The sequence below is a fragment of the Rhopilema esculentum genome, chromosome 5 (genome assembly GCF_057945365.1).
Source record: "Rhopilema esculentum isolate cy_ngs chromosome 5, ASM5794536v1, whole genome shotgun sequence".
Lineage (NCBI taxonomy): Eukaryota > Metazoa > Cnidaria > Scyphozoa > Rhizostomeae > Rhizostomatidae > Rhopilema > Rhopilema esculentum.
Window position 1 is genome coordinate 383245 of NC_142819.1, and position 24468 is coordinate 407712.

At 37.3% G+C, this 24468-nt stretch overlaps 1 protein-coding gene across 1 annotated transcript; it reads right to left on the reverse strand.

Annotated features, from left to right (window-relative positions):
• Window positions 1-191: 191 nt before the first annotated feature.
• LOC135689545 (kelch-like protein 12) lies at window positions 192-16989 on the reverse strand. Its single transcript, XM_065206795.2, has 3 exons — window positions 16720-16989; window positions 2661-3601; window positions 192-1397 (listed from the first exon to the last, which is right to left on the reverse strand). The coding sequence occupies exons 1-3, from the start codon at window positions 16966-16968 to the stop codon at window positions 830-832; spliced, it is 1758 nt and encodes a 585-aa protein (XP_065062867.2). The 5' UTR covers window positions 16969-16989; the 3' UTR covers window positions 192-829.
• Window positions 16990-24468: the final 7479 nt, after the last annotated feature.

A 24468-nucleotide genomic window follows, 5' to 3' on the forward strand; every position in this document is an offset into this window, starting at 1 on the left:
CCAATGCTTAAAATGATCAGTGGTATTTACTTTTATGACTTAAAATTTAAAAAATCTGGTTTAGGAAGGTTACTAGATGCCTATGCGAAATTCCTTGTCTAATAGCTTACTAGGTAGAAAGAAATAAAAAAACCTTAGCACAAAATCAATTTAACCGACCAATCATAGCTCACTTGAGAAGAATACAAATGTCACGCTGTTGCTTTTGATAATTCTTCCAACGAAGAAAATTACTATACATAAATAAATATACACATTACTTTTAACGCTGATTACTAACGTGTCAGCTTTTTTCATGTACCAATAAAATATATTTCACTTCTTGAAATATATTTTAAATAGATATTATGCACATTTTATGCAGGCTAAAAGACATTTATATATTAGATTGCGTGCGGTACAATATGATGCTATAATAACGTTCAATGTAAGTAAATTGTACCAGGAAAAAACGTAAAAGGGCTACTTTGTCAGTCGCGGTCTACGTTAACGGCAACAACGTTTTTTAGTTCTATCATCGCTTTTCAATTTTACTTGATAACGGGCTATGCACGAAACGTCTTTATTTATTTAAAAAAAAAATTTCCTGGTACAATTTACTTACATTGATCGTTATAAGAGACATTTACGCGTTAAAATCAAGAAAGAATTTCCAGTTCAAATAAAATTCGATTGCTTAATTATAAAATATTCATCATTGCCAAAATTTTGCTAATCGTGTCAATCTTATCATAAATTCGAGGACGACTTTCTTCAACACTCTACCTTCGCAAACCTCCATTTGGAAAAAATGATAATAAACCATCACTCAGAAGAACATCAATTCGGTTCAGTCGCTTGCGACTTGGCAAGGCAGTTGGGGCATTTTGAATGGCAGACACACGGCAGCACTGCCAGACCGTGCGATCCGCAATGACGGGAATGGGTACCATTTGTTTTCAACCTCGTCATAATATTCTGCAGTTTCTATTGAAGACATATAGATATTTATTCCACTGAAGGCAACAATCCGGCCAAAGTAGACCGCGACTGACAAACCGCCACGACAGTTTCGCATACTGGCACACTGCTCCCAACCTCCTTTGACTGGATCGTATTTCTCGACTGATTCCATGGATCCCCGTGTCCCGTTCACCCCACCCACTGCATATATGTTTCCTGACAATGCCACAGCTCCAAAGTCACTACGCGCTGTTATCATGGGTGCATCTTGCGTCCATGAATTTGCGCTGGGATCGTAATGCTCAATACTATTCAAATCCCCTTGTTTATCATCAAATCCGCCAAGTGCGTAAAGCAGTCCATTTAAAGCAATCAAATTGAACCTTCTTCTGCAGGATTTCATCTTTTGTAGTCTAGTCCAGGCTTTTGCAGCAGGGTCATACCTTTCAAGGTTTCTTCAAAGGAAAGAAAATCAGAAAAAATTACAGAAATTCAGCTGATAATTTGTTAAGAAACAGAGGAATGTCATTTGAATATCGTTTCAAGAAACACATTCCCTCAATTTTCCATTTTCAAATACTTGTTAATGGTACAAAACTTAGTGTAGCTTTGATGCCTAATAATTCTGGTGTGCGAAAACAAAATAAAAAAGCTTAGACTGACAGCATGATTATTAATAGAACTAGCGTTAAGATAATCATCAAAATTATTACATAAAATTATATAACAGTGCTAAAACTACTTGAGATGTTTCTCAAAATAAAATATCATTGGAAAAATATCGATGATCCAAACCATGGGACTGTTACGATTGTATTTGTCCTAACAGAGCAGATATAGCACAGTATCAATTATTCCCTATTCATGAATTCTTTAACCGAAGTATTATGCGTTATGTGTAAACACTTCCAGACGCAAGGTGACAGACAATAAAAAATCACTTCGCCCACATTGGTAAAACTTTTCTCTACCTTTTCTTCAAAAGAATTCTATGATTATTCTATCAACTTTTCTCGATTCGAAATTCCATTGTGTGAAGAAGCGTTGTTGTAACGGGGTTTACTTGCGGTCTCTTGTCGTCATGAACTCAATAACCGAAGTTTTATGTGCAGTTTACCGATGGAAACACTTCCAGATGCAAAAATTTGTTTGTTCCTCTAGATCCCCAATCCTCCCCATTTTCCGGTAGCTGGGTTTCAAAAGAATTTTCTTATGCAGTTAAAGAGGAAATGTTTAAAAAGATAGATTTGCACTAGGGGTAATAGATGCAATACGATCGATATGGTAAGAGAGGCATGTCGAGGGCCTACCTGGTAAGCTCACTAAACCGCTTCATAAATTCAACAAGTTCAATTAATGGTATACAAAAACAGAAAGGTCGTTGAGGCTCGAAAAATGGCTCTCACACACGTCAAAAAATGGTGAATGGTCATCTAAGGTTTATCATTAGCTTTCCATCTTCTTCACAACTGAGTAAAACAGTAATTTAATGAATGCATTGTTCTCTGCTGAATCACACTTGGCCAAACTTTTTCAAAGATTTTGCCTAGTGTTGTGATTTCTTTCAATTTTTTTGACATTCGATTCAAATGAGAATTAATCTATCAGATTCCAAATTGATCTGAAAACATGAAGTGGATCAGGTAACTGCTTGACTTTCGAAGTAAAAAAAATCAGGCAAGCAAAATTTTGTGAAAATGCTCAGGGTAAATACGAACCTACAGGCAGACTCTCTGTCGCCCGAACCTCCAGCAACATAAAGCATTTCATCAATCGCTGCAGCCTTGACGTCACCTCTGCATTTCAACGGTGGTGGCAGGGTGGTCCATTTGCCAGTTTCAGAATCGTAACATTTGGCACTTCGTAGCTTAACGCTAGTCCTGATCCCCCCTACAATATACAACTTTTTTCCGATAACAACGGCAGCAAAAGAAGATCTGGGAGCTTTCAAAGGCTTACAGAGTTCCCACATTTCTTTATGGTAAGAGAAGCATTCAACATCATTAATTTCATTGAGAAACGACCTTTCCCCTCCGAATACGTGCAGCCATTGTTGATATGAGCTCCTCATTAACCCAACCATTTTTTGATATCGAGTGTACTTTGCGTTTGTTGGAAAGAGTTGGATTTTTCTGACCTGCAAAGATGAATCTTTGATTGCATACCTATCCAAGGTATCAAGAAGTTGTCTAGGTCCCATGAACGAGAATTTGACAGACTGTAGTAGCTCGGTCAAATAGGTACTACGTTTAACTGCATCGTGCTGCACCCATTCAAAGCAAGCTGACAAAATATCGTTTTCACTCTTTACAAGTATGTCATCGCTTTGTAAAAGCTTTTTTAATAATGAAAAACTCAAACTCAGGAATTGTTCTGAATCAAGCATATCACTGAAGTTATATTTGAAGAAAGCGAGCGCTTTACAAGCTAAATCGCTGTAGGAGTATTGATCGGAGAACTGATAAATTTCCAAGCAGTTTGATGCATCGATCTGCGAAGCAATAAAGTCTCCACAATACTCTTTTGCCGCTTTGAACTGCAAGAGATCGGATGCTCCAACCAATGACTGGACATTGTTGTCATCAATGTGGATAGCCCCTGTATATGCATAGTCAATGAGGTCCTTAACAGCGTCGGCAGCAACATCTTTCAGCTCAATCTACAAAATATTACATGGAAGATTTAGAAAAATTTTATTCCAAATAAGGCTTCTGTCTTTAGTTCGAGCTGAAAGTGGAGAAAGTAAAGTCGAGCATTTTACCAGTTTCATCAAACTGTAATCTAGAGTTCAGGAACTTTTCTTTGGCCAACTGTCGTTTTAAAACCACATGTCATACCATATACAAGTTATAAAGTTTACTTAATGGTAATGTGAATTTAAATGCTGTGTTTTTATCATTATGCTACCTAGGCATTCATATATTTATGCAGTAAGGCCTCGTCATTCAGATGCAGAACGGACCGAGAAGAAAAACGAATTTAAGTGAGACTTGATGTTTGAAAACGAAAAGAAACACAAACTATCTGAAACTAGTAATATACTACGACAATTGTTGATTAGAGAGGTATAAAATAGTTACTACACGCATCAACATTCTTTCAACTCTGATAACACTCCATGAAACCTTCACACTAGTATAAAAAATACCACTCAACATGGTTTCATCTATATACTTCATGCTCCTTCGTTTTTACGGAGACGCCGTCCCAATAAGTTAACCTATCGATCTATACACAGAAATGTAATGTATTTTATCTTTTGTTCAAGTTGTAGTGATTACTTTATTTAAGCCTAACATCCAAATAAGGAAAGCAATTAAAAGCACCAATAGCAACCAGATCTGCTTGTAGATCTCAATGAGAGTAGATCTCAATGACAATAGAATGGGGATCTATGTTTGATGCAAAATATAACAAAAGAATTTCAATGATGAAAGGTGACTTCATCATTTATCACAAAAAAACAGTTATCAATCTCTAGATATTTAACATTAACATAATATTCTATCCGAAAGTTCTTTACTTAGTTTAGTAAATCTACTCTTCAGACAAAACAGACGAGTTACCACACAGAGAAGGCTGTTTTAAAAAAAGGAATAACAATAAAGCCAAAAACACCAATTGTTGTCACTAGCTACTCTGCTTTAATATAACTATCCACGGAAGTAATAAAAACAAAATCATAATGGCATCCAAAAAGTGATTAAATAATAAACAAAAGATTGGTGGTAAACAATAATTCTGGGGTGAAGAGGGACTAGCTGTAATAAAATGTTGTCGCAAAGGTGTTTAGATAGAGAAACAGCAAGTGAAGTCCAAATAACTAAACTGCAACTTGATAATTAAAGTCAAGTTCATCTTGGATGATTTTGTGGTGGAAATGAAATGGTAATTTGACAAGTTGCAATAAGCGAATTTATGCAGAAGAGTCCTGTCACTATGAGTTGGTGCATTGTTAGCAAATACTTGTTGTCTTGTCTGAACAAAAGATTATAAAAGATCTACACAGTATCAAAAGACACCTTCATGTGTCCTCTAAATGATATTTTGAATTATTCTAAAACTTATTCAATTTTCTTTCTGTACAGCAAACATTAACAAGTAGAGCACTGTGTGGAAGAAATCATTGCCATACTGGTACATGGGCCAAAATCAAGTGCGTCAGCACTGTTATCCCCTGTGAACAATAGTATTAAAATATGTGCATAAATCATATCTAGCCTCTATTCCAGTTAGCACGTGTTGTAAGTCAGTTTTTTGTATGTGCGATTATGATGAAGATAAATATATTTTGAAGTCATTTTACGTCTCAATATTTGGTTTATTACACTGGTGACAGGAGTATTTTGACCCACATCATTTTACAATGTCATCCTTTAACATAATTTTTTCAAAACTTGAGAAGTTCACCGGCGACGGGGACATAAATTTGCACCAATGGCTTCGTAACTTCGACAGATGTTGTGTTATTGCCGAGAAATCTGACGACCTCGTGGTTGGCCAAATTCTAATGCTTTGTGTTGATGGCCGTGCTAAAGCCATCTTGGATCAATTTGAAGATGAGAAAGGCAGTCCCCAGAAATACAGCGAGCTTAAGGAACAACTCGCCGTAGTTTTCGATTCAGAAACCGATCGCGAAGCTCACATGACTGCATTCGAACGCTGTATTCAAAAGATCGATGAAAGTGAAGAAGAATTCATGACCCACCTTTTACAGTTATTCAGAGCCGCCAATCCAAAAGCCAAAACTGACATTATAAACCATGCGGTGAAACGCAAGTTTTTACAAGGGATTTCTGATACACTTCGCAGAAATATATTCATCTTTTGCACCAACCCGTATGATGACAAAATTACCCATCAAGATTTGCTCAAGGCTTGCCGCGATGCATCAGTTCATCTTTCCTTACCATCTGCGACAATCAACGGTGCTATTGTCACTGGGCCTTCTGATGCTGTTTTAACTGCTGCAAATCCATCTGATACAACACTGGACGCCATTCTTGCCTTGTCCACCAAATTTGAGCAACAAAGTCAACTCACAATGCGGAAGCTTGATGAACAACAAGACCAAATCAATGCACTCAACCGTCAACTTCCGTTTAGGCCCTCACAGCAACTTCAACATCAGCATGGTGCCCCTGTTTTTTCTGCCCCGCAGAGCAACCGTAGGCAATCACGCAATGGTTTTCAACGCAATTTTGGCAGGGATTTTCAGCCTCGAAACGCAAGGCCAGACGGACGGCAACCTATTCAGTGCTATTTTTGCCACGGCTTAAATCATATCCAACGTGATTGCCTAGCTTACAAGCAGCAAGCTAATCTTCCTCAACAGTCGGGAAACTTTTGGGGCCCCCAGTAAAGGGTCATACTGGGAAAGCCGACAATGCTTCATTGACCCCCCAAAAAGAAGAATCACAATCTTTTCTACAGAGAGAACCTAATTTGCTTTGGCTAACAGGAACATTACATGGACAGCAAATTCCAATGATGCTTGATTCTGGTGCCACCGTATGCTGTCTTGCCAAAAGATGTTTCACTGGCAGTCCTTACTTGCAAAACCTACCATTACAGGGTTATACTGGCCCAGGTTTGCTTGATGCAAATGGACAAATAATGAAACCCTTTGGTGTAATTAAAGCCCCTCTTGTAGTAGGGCATCCTGCTGTATCTCACATTGTTGAATTTATGATTATTGATGCATTGCCTTATTCTTGCATTCTCGGTTTGAGTTTTCTAAATAAATTTACCAAATGGGGCATTGACAACTCCAAGAAACTCCTTCATCTAGATCAAACCATGGTATTGGTATCTTCTCAGCCTTCTCTTCAAGATAACATTGCTTTCATAACACCGAACAAGTACACAATACTACCCGGACAATCATTGACTATTAAGACAGTTGCTAATGGGGCCTCCCTTCATGCATTCCGCCCAGTTTCAGAACCGACTGCACTGATTGATGGACATGCACCCTTTGAAGAACGTCTGCATGTAAAGGTTGTTCCGTACTTACACAAGGTTTCTCATCAACACTCATGTGTTCCCACCGTCCTTGTTAATACTTCTGCCGTCGCAAAGACCATCAAAAAGGGCACCAAGGTTGCTCTAGGGACGTATGACTTTGAAGAATTCTCTGTTCTTCCTAAAGACACAATTAATCTTCTCTCTACTCAGGACACAGATAATTCTACTCAAACCTCCGATCCTATTACGATTCTCACTTCACAGTTGACCCACTTGTCTCCCTCGCAGTTTCAACAAGCCAAGAATTTACTGATGGAATTTTCTGATGTCTTCTCTTTATCAAACACCAAAATTGGCAAAACCAACGTGACAGAATTTGACTTTGATTTGGCTCATTCGACACCCATTTCAATGCCTTTACGCAGAGTGCCACTTCATCAACAATCCATTGTCAAGGAACTTTTACAGCACTATAAAGCTCATGGCCTAATTGAACATATTGATTCACCTTATCGTGCTGCTACAGTCCTTGTTGCCAAGAAGAATGTTTCAAATAGCTGTGATGTTACCGATCGTTTTCGACTTGTAGTTGACTATCGTTTTCTCAACCCTGCCATCAAAGATTCAGGTTGGCCTTCTCCATCCCTTCAACAATGTCTTGACTCTGTTCGCGGCTCTCAATATGTCAGCTCAATCGACTTCAACAGTGGCTACCACCAAATTCCTTGTGCTGATAGAATCAAACCGATCATTGCCTTTTCTCCTGGTTACGGTTTTGGTCAATGGACCTGGAACGTTATGCCTCAAGGTATCAAACCGGCCTCTTCTTTGTTCCAACGAACCATGGAACAAACATTTTCTGATTTAAGCGACTGTATTCTACCACCCTTCTACGATGATGTGGTTATTAAAGGATTAGATTTCACAGATCATCTCTCCAATGTTCGCAGAGTTTTAGCAAGAATTCGACAGTCTGGTCTCACTTTAAACGCCTTGAAATGCAAATTTTTCCAGACAAGTTTGCCGTATTTAGGCCATTTCATTGACAAGGGACACATTCGCCTTGACCCAGCTCGCATTCAGTCCATCACCGATTTTCCAGTGCCATCCAATGCCAAATCCTTGAAGGAATTTTTAGGCATGGCACAATTTTGTGATCGATTTGTTCCCCACTTCTCTGTTGTTGCTGCTCCTCTACACGAACTTGCAAAACCGACTTCAACGTTTGTCTGGACACCTGAAGCTCAAGCAGCCTTTGAAGCACTAAAGCAGCTTCTCTCTTCCGCACCAGTTTTACGAGCTCCTACAAGTACCGACTCTTTCATCCTAGAAGTTGATGCATCAGACAGAGGTGAAGGTGCATGTCTTAAAGCCACTAACACAAGTGATGGCAAAACATACATCGTCGCCTACGCCAGCAGAAAGTTCAATGAAACTGAATCAAGGTGGAACATTGTAGAGAAAGAGGCGCATGCTATAATTTTTGCTACCGAAAAATTTCGTCACTACCTTCTTGGTAAACCCTTTCTCTTGCGTACTGATAATCGCGTAACTTCATTCCTGCAATCCAAACGCAACCCTAAGAGTAGAAAATTGCTGAATTGGGCCTTGCAACTTTCAGAGTTCAATTATAAAATAGAACACATTTCATCCAAGAACAACGCCATAAGCGACTGTCTCAGTCGCATGCACAGTGTCAACTCACTGGAAGAATTACAACCTAATATTACAGTGGCTGCAATCAGAGATTTCCAAACAAAAGATCAACACATCCAAGCAACAATCGAGTACATGTCTTCTGATAAACGAAACTTTGATGTCTGCCGTCTAGGTTCCTTAAAACCATATCGCAATAAACTTTCTGTATCTGAGGATGGCATTTTGCATTGGCACAACTGCACTGTAGTACCTGACGATTTACGTGGAACCGTCCTGAAACTTTGCCATGACCACCCATCCTCTGGTCATTTTGCTGTTGACAGAACTTGGTCTCGCCTTTGTGAACACTATTTCTGGCCCAATGCCAAACAGGATGTGATCAACTGGGTGAAAAGTTGCAAGATTTGTGCTTCTTTTAATCCACCCCCTCAAGGATACCACAAAGATCAGTTACAGCCAATACAGTCTACTGAACGATTCGAACTTGTTTGCTACGACCTAGCCGGACCTTTTCTGCCTGCGTCTCAAGATGGTTTCAAGTATGCTCTTATCCTGGTCGACCATTTTACAAAATGGCCTGAAGTTGTTCCCCTCAAAGAGATATCGGCACCTACTATTGCTAGAGCGATTCACGACCAATGGATCTGTCGGTATGGGATTATGCAACGTTTGCACAGTGATGGTGCCTCAAATGTTCATGGCAATGTTATGCGGGAAGTGGCCAAAATCTTGGGTATAGGTAAATCCAAGTCTTCGCGTCTCCACCCACAAGGTGATGGCCTTTCCGAGGCAATGGTAAAACTAGTTAAGTCCTGTGTGCAGAAACAAATCGATCAACATGGCCGTAACTGGGACACGTTCTTGCAATCAGCTGTCTACGCCATTCGTTCAAGTGTTAATAATAGCACTAAAGTTACACCTGCTGAACTTATTCTTGGTGCTAAACTTTCTTTACCAACTGCGTTGCTGTTTAATAAATCACCACAGCAACAGATTCAACAGTCTGCTCCACACCATGTGAAACAGGCTCAAGCTTTTGCCAATGACATCGGTACGCGCCTTAAAAACTCCTTTACCAATGTTCGCAGTATCCTCAACCAGAGCAGAGAAAGAATGAAACAACAGTACGATAAGAAAACTACCCAACATCATTATAAGATCAATGATACTGTCATGTTATGGAACCCACCTCAGAAAAGGGGTATTTCACGTTGTTTTCAACCAAAGTGGTCGGGGCCTTGGACAATCACCCACTTGATAGGAGATCTGAATTGTAAGCTTGTTGACGCCAGTGGCAAAGCCAGTCCTACTATTCATGTCAATCAACTGAAGTATATACCTCCAAGATCAATCCACTTACTCAAAAAAGCAACTGACCCCCTACCTGCAAAGGGACCTCCTAAGAAAAAAGTCTGTGACATTTTTGCTGACCTAACCAATACCAAGACAACAAATCTCATTGATGATAGAGTACACGTCGAGGGTGCAAGAGGAGGAGGGAATACAGGGGACATAAACCACAGAGAACAACCAGAAGATAATAACAACATGATCAACAGAAATTGGTGCAGAGTAGACATTGCAAACATACTACCAAACAGAACTCGTTCACATTCACTAACATAGGAAGAGAGATGGGGAGGGGGATAGTGTTATCCCCTGTGAACAATAGTATTAAAATATGTGCATAAATCATATCTAGCCTCTATTCCAGTTAGCACGTGTTGTAAGTCAGTTTTTTGTATGTGCGATTATGATGAAGATAAATATATTTTGAAGTCATTTTACGTCTCAATATTTGGTTTATTACAGCACTGCTACAAAGACTAATGGTGTAAGAATTTGTTTAATCTCAGCCATTTGATTAACAGCATAGAAAAGCTAACAATTTTGTAAAATAATTACATATAAAAGGGGATCTTTAGAGAGGATACAAGTCATTGGGCTGGGAAAGGGGGCTGCAGCCCCTTGACATTTGAATTTTTTAAAATCAACCCCAATCGGATAGTCTTCTCTCAGTCCAGCAAAAATTTTGGTGAACTATGGAACTTTTGTTGGGCAGACCCTCTAGATTTTTTCTTCCTGTATGCTTTTGCCCTTACAGGCAAGCCTGGGTGGATTTCTGGAGGTGCACCACTATGGCGATGTTTGGAAAATAAAAAGCAGTCTGAAAAACATCTCTTTTTTACAAAGGATATTGAATAACTTTCAAGTTTCTTCTCAAAGTCTTGATGTTCAATGCTTAGCAGGGCTGAAGAAGTATTGCATGTGTATTTATATCAGAAACAGAAGACAAGAAATAAAACAATATTTTATCCTGCCTGGAAAATACAGTCCTAAAATGAATGGAACTCACTTTTCAAATTCTGCAAGCAAACTTAAAAATAGCTGCAAAAATTATTGCATGTTAATCAAACAATGCTAGGCAGTAAAAAATAATGAAACAGCGTCAGCAAATCGTTTTCACTCATACTTTTGGTAAACCTCAGCTTTTCCGCCTCTTCTTCAAACTTTAATATGAGAAGTTCAAAAATCAAGATTCGACTAGTGCACCAACTCATGGCATCAGAACTCTATGTCAAAATAACACAAAACAGATTTTTGATGAAATTGAAATATTGCTAGAGAAATGAGGCAAGCATTCTCATTCTCCCTTCACTAGATTGATTTTACTGAAATTTACCAGCATATTTGGCCTTCACAAAGAACCAACCTTAACATGAATGAACATCATTGTCGCCAAAGAAAATGAAAGGTTCCCTTTGTTCTGAATAATAACTAACTTAAGAGCTAATGGGGAATGAAGGAGAATACCAGTGAATTCAATTAATTGTACACATAAATTTTAAAAACAACTTTTGGCTACTATTGGAGCCAGAAGCCACTCCATAAAATATGAGTTTCAGATAAAATTTGTTTCAGTTATTGATTCATAATTTTAAAAAAAAATTAATGAATATACTGCTAAAATGATATTTTAATCAGAAAACAATAAAATTGTTACACAATCTATTATTAACGGCCTATGCAGCTGTTGTATAACTTTTTTCCTGGTAGTGCACTCCTAACAGTTTGTAACCAGTTCGTTACAACCATTCTGACGAATTCATGTATGTCAGGAAAAAATTTTCTTTGTACTTTAATTTTCTTGCTTAGAAAGCATATTTTGATTTACATTGGACTGTTCTTTGTCATTTTTGCTCTTGCTTACCCCTGCGAAAAAACCATTGCTCAACCATGGTTGACAATGGTGACACCATGGTTACACCATGGTTTTCAACCATTTCCCACCATGGTTGAGCAACGAAATGACCATGGTTAACCATGGTAGAACCACAAATTTCCAATGGGACCCATTGCTCAACCATTGCTCAACCATGTCTAAAATTTCAAAATTTTTACTTTTTCATAAATTTGCTTGAGCAATATTGAAAGCTGAAATGTTCAGGATTATTTTAAACAATTTTGAAATTTTCAGTTCTTTTTATGATTTCAGTTTAAACCATGGTCAGACCATAGTCAATACATGGTTACCTGTTCATGGTTGAACCATGGCCAAACCATGCTCAACAAATGTGTTTCAACCATGTTTTTCCATGGTTAGACCATGTCATCTAATCATTTTACCAATTTAGGTCAAATCAGGGTTCAACCATATAAACATTTGAATTTTTGAAAATACAAATTTGAATTTTTACAGGAATTGCATAATGCTTGTAAACTTGGTTTGAAACATGGTTCAAACATGGTTCAACCATGTCACTTGACCATGATCGAACCATGATTCAACCATGTTTCTTGGCCTTGATCAAACCATGATTCAACCATGTCTCTTGACCATGATCAAACCACGGTTCAAACATATCAACCAACCATGATCAAGCCATGGTTCACTTTTGCTTTTTTTCTTCTTTAAGATTCCTCTTGCTTCTGCACTTCATGAACTCCTGCTGTAAGCATTCTCAAAGAGAATCTCTCTTTGAGCTCATCAAAGTTCTGACACAGTAAATTTTAATGCAAAGCTTTGCTTTTCACAAGAAAGCTCACTTTGCTTGATATCATATTTTTATTTGTTGCTGATTAGAGCACTTCAAGGTTCCTGATCAATTTTTAAAAAAGGCATCTTATCTAGGATGAAAAGTGTGCGTAAAGTTTGGCAAAGTTTAGGCTTAACATGCAGTTCTTGAACTTGTTTTCATGAGACTGTATGCAAATACTAGCCTCTCACAATCTATAGAATGGGGCTTCCAAGCAGGGCCGGTTCCATGGGGGTGTGGGGGGGGGGGGTGTAACACAAGAATAGGCATTTGTGTTTTAGTCCGTAAAATTCAGGATTTTAGTCAGTAAAATTGGGATCTTGACAGGTAGATAAACTTGTTTGTAGAAAATTGTACTTCATGTAATTTTTAAAAACATTCAAAGATATTAAAAAGTTCTGGAGTTCAGTTTTTCCGTTGATCCAGAAGAGAATTTTCAGGAACATCACAGAAGAAGATTAATCCCAAGATATTTGACAAAACCAGAGACAATTTTAGTCTGGCATATGCATTTCTAGCCATCCTAGAAGGCTTAATTTCAAAAAATTTCTTTCGCTTCGGACCCAACCATGGCGGGTCCTACTATGTCACTGAACTTGATTCTTAACCCCACAGGCTCAGTTTTGTGGCCCCATCTCTCAAACTGCGAAGCACAATGCACCAGTCGCATTAACGGAGTGTAATAATGCCAAAATGTATACGGTAGATAAACACTTGCACCCTCCCAAAAAAATTTCCTGAAGCCAGGCCTGCTTCCAGGGTATCATAATCGTGCATTGAAGTGCATAAAGCTCGCAAGTCACTTCCGGATACAATCTTTCATATTGTTTCTGCTTGTGTTCTAATTTTTACAGAGAATTGAAGTATGAACTTGTAAGGGGTTTCACAACAATAATCTTTCCAGGTGAAACTTTACCCCCTTAGCTATCAATCACGGTCAAATTCCTAATGAAATTTTTCTAATGTCATAATAAAATCAATGTCGTGACCAAAAACATTATGAAAATTTTCAAGTAGACTAAAATTTTTGCTCTTAATGCGAATCTGGAATAAAAGATTTTGTACAAAAGCATTTAAAGAATTTTATCAAAAAAAGTTTAAGTTGAATTGGTGTATACCCTGATAGTAGAAGGGGCGTGGTCATTAAAAATTTAGAGAGACAACGCCCATAAAGTCGAATTTTCTAAATTTTCAAAATTCTTTAAATAAATTCTGGTGCGAGGAGAGTTTAAACTGAAGCCGTTCGTTGCGAAAAGTCGGGTTTATCCGTACTCGTAATGAACGGGAAGTCTTTCCTTATCAAAAGTTGTACGGCACCGTGTAAACGCGATCTATCCGTATATATCTTTTTATCGGGATCAAACGTTATCCATCATCAAATTGCTCCACAAAAACGTTCTTATTTCGAAATCTTGTATCACTCGCAACAATACTTTCGGTCAGAAAAAGGGTCCCAAGTCCTCTAGATCTGTCCGGGCCTAACATTAAATACACTATGTTACCTAGCAGTTCTTTACGATGAAGCTTTCAACATAATCAACAAACTTCCCAATTGCACAAACCTTTTAAGAAATTATCTTGTTTTTGCTGCGTACATGAATCGCAAAGGTGAACACACTGATAGATGATCGAACTGCAATCCAAACAGCCATCTTGTGTTTGAAAAAGCGCGCTCAAAAATGGCAGTTGCTTGTTGGTTGAGCCATGGTTTAGCGATGGTCAAACCATGATTGCATGCATAGGAAAATTTAAATCCAAAGGAAATAAATGTTTTCTTATTTGAAAGCAAGGAAATATGTCTACAAAACAAAGCTAATCTTGGAATACCCAACTTAACAGGCACCGCGTAGCAGGGGGGGGGGGGGCAGGGGGGCAGGGGAGCTGCTAAAAATGTCAAATATTAAGTAATAAACTACCAGGAAAGCCTCTTTTTAAAAGGTTTTAGCCCCCACTTCTTTAAAACCCCCACCGTCTCAAAGCTCCCTGGTCCCTGCTTAATAATGAAACATATAACCATGCAAAAAATTACTTATAGGCAAAAGTTTCTTAGTAGGAAGGAAGAAAATACCAGGATTTTAAACAGTGGAGATTTCTTGTAGGGACATAGGGGGTGGAGCCCATCTTTCTTGTTATAAATTTTCTTGACTTTGAAGGGGGCAGGGGGCTTGATCTTGCTTTTGAATTTAATCTAAAAATTCTTTGCCATTTTAAGAAATGTCAATTAATAAATTGACCATGGTTCAGCAATGGGTCAGCAATGGTCAGGCCAAATTTTCATAAAACATCTCAAATTCAAAGAAAATAATTTTTCTATGGCTTAAAAACAAGGAAATATGTCCACAAAACAAATATAGTAGAAATCAAACTATTTAATTTAAAAATTCTTTGCCATTTTAAGAAATGTCAATTAATAAATGGACCATGGTTCAGCAATGGGTCAGCAATGGTCAGGCCAAATTTTCATAAAACATCTCAAATTCAAAGAAAATAATTTTTCTATGGCTTAAAAACAAGGAAATATGTCCACAAAACAAATATAGTAGAAATCAAACTATTTAATTTAAAAATTCTTTGCCATTTTAAGAAATGTCAATTAAAAAATGGACCATGGTTCAGCAATGGGTCAGCAATGGTCAGGCCAAATTTTCATAAAACATCTCAAATTCAAAGAAAATAATTTTTCTATGGCTTAAAAACAAGGAAATGTGTTCACAAAACAAAACTAGTGGATATCAAGCTGTTTAATTTAGAAGTTCTTTGCCATTTTATGAATATCAGTTGATAAATGGACCATGGTTTAGCAATGGTTAGACCATGTTTATGTAAAACTCTTGCCATTCAGAATAAATGAAGGAAATTAATAGTGAGACAAGGAAAATATAATCTTTCAATTTGAAGGTATCAGAAACCAAGCACATAAACCCCCTCTATTGACTGAGTTGTGTCTTGAGACATGGACCATGGTCTTGACATGGTCAGACATGGTTACATGGAAAATGATAAAAAATACAGAAAACTGTTAATTCTTCTTATATTTCTATTGAGGATAACTTTTTAGACAGTTGAGGATTCATATTTTCCAAGAACCAACCAATTAAAATCATTGCAGGCAAAATCTTCTTTCATTGCTCAACCATGGTCACTAACCATGGTCAGCACTTGTCAGGATCATGGCTCAACCATGGTATGACCATTGCAAACTATGGTTGGGCCATGAACCATGGTTGGGTTTTCGCAGGGGTACTTTTTATTGAGAAAGGCCAATCAATAGCATGCTGAGTGTCACTTTTTCTGTCATAAAAAAATTATAAAAATTTGCAGGAAATACAGAAAGTCAGAAATTCCATCTGAAATGATAAATGAACTGGGATGGGAGTCACTTGCAGTGAGATGTGCCAAACTGGTAGCAGTAATGTTGTTTAAAATTCAGAATAACATTTTTGACATTCCTAAATGTATCTACACTGAAGTAGGAACACACAAAAGAAGAACTCAGGCAGTACCAGTCCTTGTACCAGCAGCGGAAGTTAACTTTTATAAGTACTGCTTTGTTCCAACAGTCGCAAAAAGTTGGAATGCCTTGCCCATTGGAACAAGAAACTCAAAATCATTGAATCCTTCAAGTCATCACTGAAACAAATAGGGACAAAGCCCTAGTATTGAACCAACTTTTTCATTTTCTTTTTCATATTCGTATTGTTGTTGTTATTTTTGTACTGACTAAAGGTTGGATCTAGGCTGAATAATGGGGGGGGGTGTCTTTTATTGGAATTGGTGCACCAAACTTAGACAATTAACAAAGTTTTTCATTGTATAAACGCTTACCAATCCGGCAGTGCTGACCAGTTAACTTTCTAATATTATCGCTTTTCTATTATTAAGACTAACCTACTAACCGCTAGTACGCAATACCCATTATGGAGACTGTACTATAACATTTAGATTAGATTAGATTAGATTAGGCCTATAGATATTTGGTTATTGACATCAATGACTGGCATATAAATACGTAGATATAAAGGGAAATGCCAACTTTCATCGTTTAATTAGAAAGAAAGGTTTAACAACAGAAGAAGAGCAAAATAACGTTGATGAATATTCGGTTATAGACTACCTCATTCAGATTTGATTCAGACAAACCACCTGCAAACATTGCGCAGAAATATTCACTGGCTGCAGCCAAAACAATTTTGTGTGCCATAATTCTTTCATTTCCACATACGATAGTAACGTCACATAGGCTTTTGTCAATCTTCAGCTGATTTAAGGAGGCAGCAAGTTTAAAATGAAACTGATCATCCACATAGTTTGGTCGTTTTTCTAACCTTTTATCATTTGTTGTTAGATTGACCGATTCGGCCATCTTCCCATAGTCACATCAATTCTTAATTTGTACAGCAGCAACAACATATTATTAATGACTGGGATGAGGCGGAAGATATTGAGGGTGGGCCATCTACAACAGGCTTGCCCAACGCGTGTATCTAATGTGGCCCGCGGGCCGCATTGTGTGTCTTATGTGGCCCGCGCTTGGGTCGAAGTTGATAAAGAACTGAACTGTACTTATTCAGGTTGTAAGAGAGAAATTGATTCATATTATTTACGAGATTATTATTTCATAATATTTATGCGCACGTACACTTGGCGACTTTGTGTTCAACGCAGGGAACCAAACCCTCTTTGTTGTGCTCAAACTATGAACACGCCGCTATGAACAGTTCAAGATTGGTACAAGCCATGTTTCTCAAAAGCTAGGAAAAGGGAGAGATGGTGAACTTGGTAAACGCAAATGCAAATTATCGCGGACAACCGATTTTTCCGTAGCTCAGCAAAATGACTTTGTTAGGTGTTTGATTTTGTTTGAAAAAATCGCAGTGCGGAAGGAATACGATATTGCTAGGCATAATAACTATACGTTCATAACTATATGGAAGGCCAGTTATATGTTCATAAATTGGAAGAAAATCAAATTTTTTCAGTTCGGATTGTGCCACAAAAGTCAGCATGCCGCGATTTACTTTTCTTTTTGGGAGCACATACAAATATAATTAAAAATTGCTAAAACTGATGGCAGAAGCAGATTAAGACCTGGCTCGAACAGGAATGATTGCGTACTGTTCCAATGGCGTTCAAAATGTTTCAACAAACGGGAAATGAGCCGTTCAATTGTTTCTTCTCTTCACACGGAAAGACAATTGCTCCGTTCTACTTTTTGTGCTAGAATTTCAAGAGTTAACCAGTGCGCATATCAGTATTTCCATGAAGTATGAACAATGCAAGTATTAAGCCAGATTAGTAATTTTTCTGTTTTTCGGATCATTCCACCTGTTCACACTTGAAGGTCACAACTATAAACGGTCATAGCTTTAAAATTGGAAAAAATGCTTCTAGTGAATGTTCAGAATTAAAGTTATACCAGTTGTGGTTATTCAGTTATGAATCTACGTGATTGTCAATTGATTCAGAGCTCAGATCTGACTGCTGAGCTTTCGTGCCCCAAAAGCAGCAAGGATTGCCAGCTGCTTTCGCCCCTTTCTTTTATGTAGAGCTTTCTTTTCTTACCAGTGTCGCGAACATCATCTTTCGCAATTGATCTTCTGCAAAAAGTTTTGCCTGATCAGTCAGCAACCCCTTTCCTAGCAAAAACTTGAGGTCAGCCTGTGAATTTTGCTGCTCAAAGCTTCATACTGTGGTGTTCCAGTATTGAATGAAAAATCCCCTTTCTCATTTTTCATTTTGACTTCTTCACTTTTCTCTCCTGGAAGCATAGCACCAATTAATAACAAGCAGCTTCCCAAGTCACGTTCAACTTTCCTTTTCTTGCCCTTTCATTTTCCTTTGCACGGCGTTTTACTCTGGCATTGTCAAATTTGCTGCTGAGCACACTAGCTCCAGCTTTTCTTCACCCTGGTCAAGTTGAAAAGAACACCATCCTTAACAATGAGAAACTTCCCTTGAAAAAATGCAAACATTATTGTTAAATTGTTCACGCAGAGGGGTCATTTAGTACTTTTTGTTTGGGAGGGGGGGGGGGGGGTTACTGCATATTCGCCCTCCAGAACAATTTTGCCATGGGAAAGATGCAAATGTGGAGAACTGGTCCTCAGTTCCTTTGACACTAAAATAATTCTCAAGGCAGGGCGTACCCACTTATGAGCCATGCTTACTATGTCCCCAAGCTCACTGATGACTTTGCCTAGCTTTGGGTTGCGAGCAAGAGAAAGTTTTTAGTGAGTGTGGTGACTCTCCTTCCTGAAGTCAAATAGCATGCGCTCATTTTTTACAACATATTTTCGATATGCATACTAGCAACCCTTTGACTTCGTCACACTAGATTTAAAATCACTATACACGAATATCTCTCAAGATAAGGATATCAAAGCTTCCACATCAGCACTTGTGCTGCCTATTTTAGCAACCTGCCTGCCTACTTTAGGAACAAATCGAGAAAAAATTGTTTTCACGATTTGAGTCAACGACACATTCTGCATAGATAAGTGAAAGTTATTTTGCATGTCAGTTCTACTTTAAGTTATTCATCCGAAAGAGGAATAAAGATAAAATTCACGAGCTCCCTCTTCCTCACAAAGCGAGTTAGCATTATTAGATAGGAAATTTTTCCCAACAAACTGCCGGTGAGTGTAGCCGAATGTCTTTCATTTGTTGGCACTTCCTTGGGCTAATAGATTAAAATTTTTAAGGGTGTTCAAAACAATTTTTCCCAGATGTCACGTGATCGATGACGAACATAGTAATGGCCAGAAAAAAATTAAAATCGTGAAATTTGACAACAAGTAACATCAATCGAAAGAGTATGAGAAACTGAGCAAAAAATGCTTAGAAACTGATATTATGACATCAACGAGTTAATGCATAAGCCCATTTTGCATTTATGCTGAGCTTTTGGGTTTAGTGTAAGCAGGTAGAAACGCAAGGTATGCTGTCCCCCGGATCCTGTAAACCTTACAGTGAATAATAATACGAAAAATAGTGAGGAACAAGGCATCACGACAACGCAAATCTAATGTAATAAAATAGAAGTTTAAAATAAGTTAAATTTAATAAATACTAACATTTCGCCCCAGCACACAGGGCTTCCTTTTGGTCTCGATGCTTTGTCTTGACGTAGACTAGCTAGTCTGTTACACTGTACAGTATTCAATCATTCGATCTTTTTCTCTAAAAAATAAAAGCCGTCTTTGAACCTCAACCTCCCTCAAACGATCTTGCCACATAGCCTCCTTATTGCCATTATTTAAAAACTGTTTTAACATAATCATATCTCTTGAATTAAAATTCATTTATAAAACAAGCGAATCCAGAGCATATGCATGTGTGCTTGATAATTGCTGAGCCTTAATATTCTTAAATGTCATACTTTTGAACCTTACTGTCACCAAACTCTCAATGAACCTTATACCTGGCTATTAATTTTTATCAATTTAATTTTCATGCACTTCACCAATTTTGAGCCACAATATTCTCATAAAATTAATTCGTAAAAAAAGGGTGTATATAGCCGCATGCATCTCACAATGTGGCGATAAAGGATTGGTTTTGCTTGATATTTTAGAAAAAGTTTGATGTCCTTGTTTCAGGTTCATAGATGAAATATTGAGAGTAAATATTGTGAGAATAAAGATTTGAATTTATTTGATAGATTGAAAACAATTTTGCTGCACCTTGTACTTTCCAAAAAAGTTGCCTCGCTTCATTGTCGTCAATGAAATATATAAAACACAACTTGCCGTTGCAAATTAAGCTTTTTGTACTGACTTCTAGCAAATGCTTAGGCTTGAAAAAAGACCCTGAAAAAACCCTCCACGTCGCTAGCATGCTTCTTTTGGAACGAAAGAGAAAGCACGTGCCACCGGCCGTGTTCTAGCGAAAACCAATCAGATCTCATGATTAGTCAACTCTTTCGAAACTAGGAATATTGTTGTTAGTCACATTTGCAGTAGAAGAGCCAGTTGTGGAAGTTTTGACAACACTAACTTACGAGCTATATTACACGAGTTCACGAAATCATGCAGGAACAATTGTCAGATCAATTAATTTCTAACCTATTACCTAGAACACCACTGCACAATGGTCTTGATGCACGAATTACCTGGGCACCGAGGAAGAACAAATCTGGATTGAAAGATGAAGCTACATTTTGCCGCCGATGCACTGTAAACGAAAGGTCGTGCGAGTGTTCGGAACGCCTTCAAAGAAATCCACAGAGGCGTCTTCATTTTCTGGAGGAAGGAGATCAGGAAGAAAATTGCAAAAACGACGAAAGTACTCCGTTTTCATGTCGAGAATCTCTTGACGCCTTGGCCAACTGTAGCGATGGAAAAACGAAATTAAAAGAAAGATCCAAAAACCTTGGAGAATTTTGCTACTTTATGCCTCACATGAACAGCAAGCGAAGACTCATCTACACGGAAGTAACAAAGAATTGAGCTGTGCTGATCAGACAGTTCCCAGATACTGCAGAGCTTGGTGTTTATGATGACCTTTTGAAAACGTGAAAGAAAACTTTGAAAAAGCTTCATATCATGGTGAGCAAAGGAAAAGTGCTACTTCACAGTTCTGTTCCGTATGTCAAGCAGCAAACTGAAAGATTAATCAAAGGTTGAGATGTTATTCCCGAGAAACCATGCAAGAATATGGTATTCAGGCAAAAATGCTCAAGCAAGCTGACAACCTCTTTCTCTATATTTTTATGCCCTTTAGATAATTTAGCACTATCAGCTTTAACATATGCACGAAAACATCACCTTGTTTTACCTTTTATTTATCTATTTACCCCCTCAGTCCCCTCCCTCCTCCTGCAACACACACACACCGCCCTCGTCCTACAATAAATCACTTGGCCTAACTACATCTTTTGTCAGCGATTTTCGATACTTAGCTGATTTTGAGTCTTTGATATGCTTAAGAAAAAGAAGAAAACTTTTTTACTTTAAATCCTTTTCCTGAAAATGAAGATTCAGAATGCAAAATTTGTTGTAAATAAGTAGTGATTTTGCTAATATGATAGGTTACTAGATGTTATACAATTATTAAAATCATCGAGGAAAAAGGTTTCTGTGCAAGAGCTCTGTACGAAAACGATTCAAAATTTGACAACTTTTTACGGTTTTTCGACATTTACCCTTCCTTCCAAGTAAAAGATTTTCCATCTCTTATTTTAAAGTAGCACATTTTCTTGTTTGTAAATATTATTAGGTAATGTAATGTTAGTATAAAAATAAAGCATAAAAGTAAAAAAAGTTAATTTCATCGAAGGTATTATTCTAGTATAGCAATTAAATATTTCAAAGCAATATCGTTGTAAATATTGTAAATGTGTTATTTGTTGTAAATATTCAAATAATCGAATTTGGAAATGAATTCCCAACATATTTCAATTAAATGTTATTACGAAAAATTCCATGTAGAAAATGTTGCTTAATTCTGTTGTAATCAAGTAGTTGAGCTGAAATTGCTTGGCATCAAATGATAAATAAAGAGTTGATAAAGAGTTGTCATTTATTACTTTCATTTTATCTTCATTTTTAGATGCAAACAGTTGAACGAGTTAGTTGACTTTTCATCTTATCTATCACCGATAGTTTTTAATGATAGAAAAAAAATGAATTTATAAAACGTTCCTTTCATTAATATTCCATATTAAATATTTAAACAATGTTAAGCAGAACTGTCTCAAAAGATTTGCTCATTTAAATAGAAACAACAATTCTAAGCAGTCATAAAATATTTTAGCAATTCTTTCCAAATTTCACAAACCGAGTTCACACACGCGGTAGTACATTCGTCTTATAAACACAAGTTTCAGAATAATCCAAAAGACAGAAATCGTTTATATGCATCCCAACCCATTGGCATGTAGACAAACTTCCACAAAAATTGTGAACAATGTCAGATATAAGTTTATGTTCTACCGTGAAAATATTTCATAATGTCAAATAAAGCTAAAATGCTAAATTCATAATGCTAAAATCGAAAAAAGGGCTTGCCTGGTAACCTTTTCTTTCTTTTTATATTATTTGCTTAAATGGGGGAGCGGCTGTAGCCCCTAGTCCACTGCTCACCGTTGCCATCGGAAAGTGGAACCTTAAGAATTTTAGCAAATAAACATTGAAATGAAAGTCAAAGTCACAGTGGATCCATTGAAGAAATCAAAAATTGGCAGAAAATTGCTCACTATTTTATATCATGTATAGTTGCTCGACTCTTGCCTTTTGTTATTTGTTGAAAGCACGGCACTGTGAATAGGAAAGGGTTATAATTAATTAGAAAACCCTTTTATTTTTGAAAAAAACGGTCCAGGTTGTAGACGAAAATTTGCGTCCAAACACTAGACATTTGCAATGGTTTCTTCATCAATAAAAGTATTGGAAAAAGAATGGAGAGTTCGATGCGAACAAAGAATGGAGCATCGCAAAGGTTTCAGCAATTAAGCCATTTTGGTAAACAATACTGCATCGCTTGCAACACGAGCATATCGCTTATGTATTTGTGAAATGCCCAAAATCACGCGACAATTTCCAGAATACTTATTTACAAACTCCGTACAGGGCCAAATAGCTTAATTGTTGTTTTGTCGCAGAAGGAAAATATCTACATATATGTTTTTTTTAAAAATACAGGCTGTCATTGCATTTTCATGAATATTTTGACTTGAGCTTTTCCTTGTTACATTTAGACAAATTCAATGCTGTAACTCAATCAACGATAAAATAATTCTGTTGGTAACTGAGTGGTGGGACGCTAGCTCGATGTTTCAGGTATTGCGTTGCTATTTCAACTGAGCAATCTCTTAAAATCACTTCTTTCGGCATGCAAAGTAATTTTTGGCAAACAGAAGAATCATTCAAAATACTTGAGAGAATTTCGTTAGATGGTGTAAAAAATACCATCTGAAAATTTTGCTTAGAGCATGAATCAGAAGCTCATTTCAATTAACATTAACAATTCAATTGGAATGTTTTTTTGGTTTACAAACTACGGGAAGGGATACCGAACTTATCACGAAACCTAAGTCAATGGATTCGGGTTAATCAAGAACATCTGCTTTTATAATGATTGAAGCATTTCACGAAACCCGAAGATGCGAAGTGGAAAACTTATGCTTGCATACTGCAACCGACTTCTGTCCCAATACGTCTTCTATTGGCTTCAGTTCGCAGACGAGCTCGTCTGTGTTTATCTTTATTAACTTTTAGTATTCAACTTGCTTGTTCATTATTGAAGCTTATAAATGTCATATTGTAAATGTCAAAATATCGACAAGTAACGATAATAGGATATGAATATCGATTTAAAAACCGCACAAAAACGTTGGTTACTGAACTCGACTTTGATGCAGATCATGTTTTTGCAGATCAAGAATGAAGGGTAGAAATGTTGCGCGCAGAATACATTCGTTACAGTTTTCAAATCTTAGAAGTTTTGTAATTTGCCACAAGCAATCTTATTCAGATAGTGCTTAGTTTTGATAGAAAACAAAGCCTTCTAAATTTTCTACATTTGCTAATAGATGCTTTCGCCAACCCATTCGCTTCCCTAAAACCTCGTCTACGAAATCAGTTAAATGCCACTCTTAAGAGTTTGTGTGGCCAACTGCCTACACACTTTTCATCTGAATGCTATAAATTTTTCCAGCCTCAATATTATATTCTTACGGGAACATCGCTCGCTCTTAAAATAAAAACTACGCTTTTGAAAACGAGATACAGTCAATTCTTCGAATTCCTTTCATGAACATTGTAAAACAGGCTACTGCTGAATAATGAGACACAACTATGTGAGTTGGGGCCGAGCAATGATTTAATATTGTTCTTAAAAATTTTATGGTTCTGTGCTTGGGTAG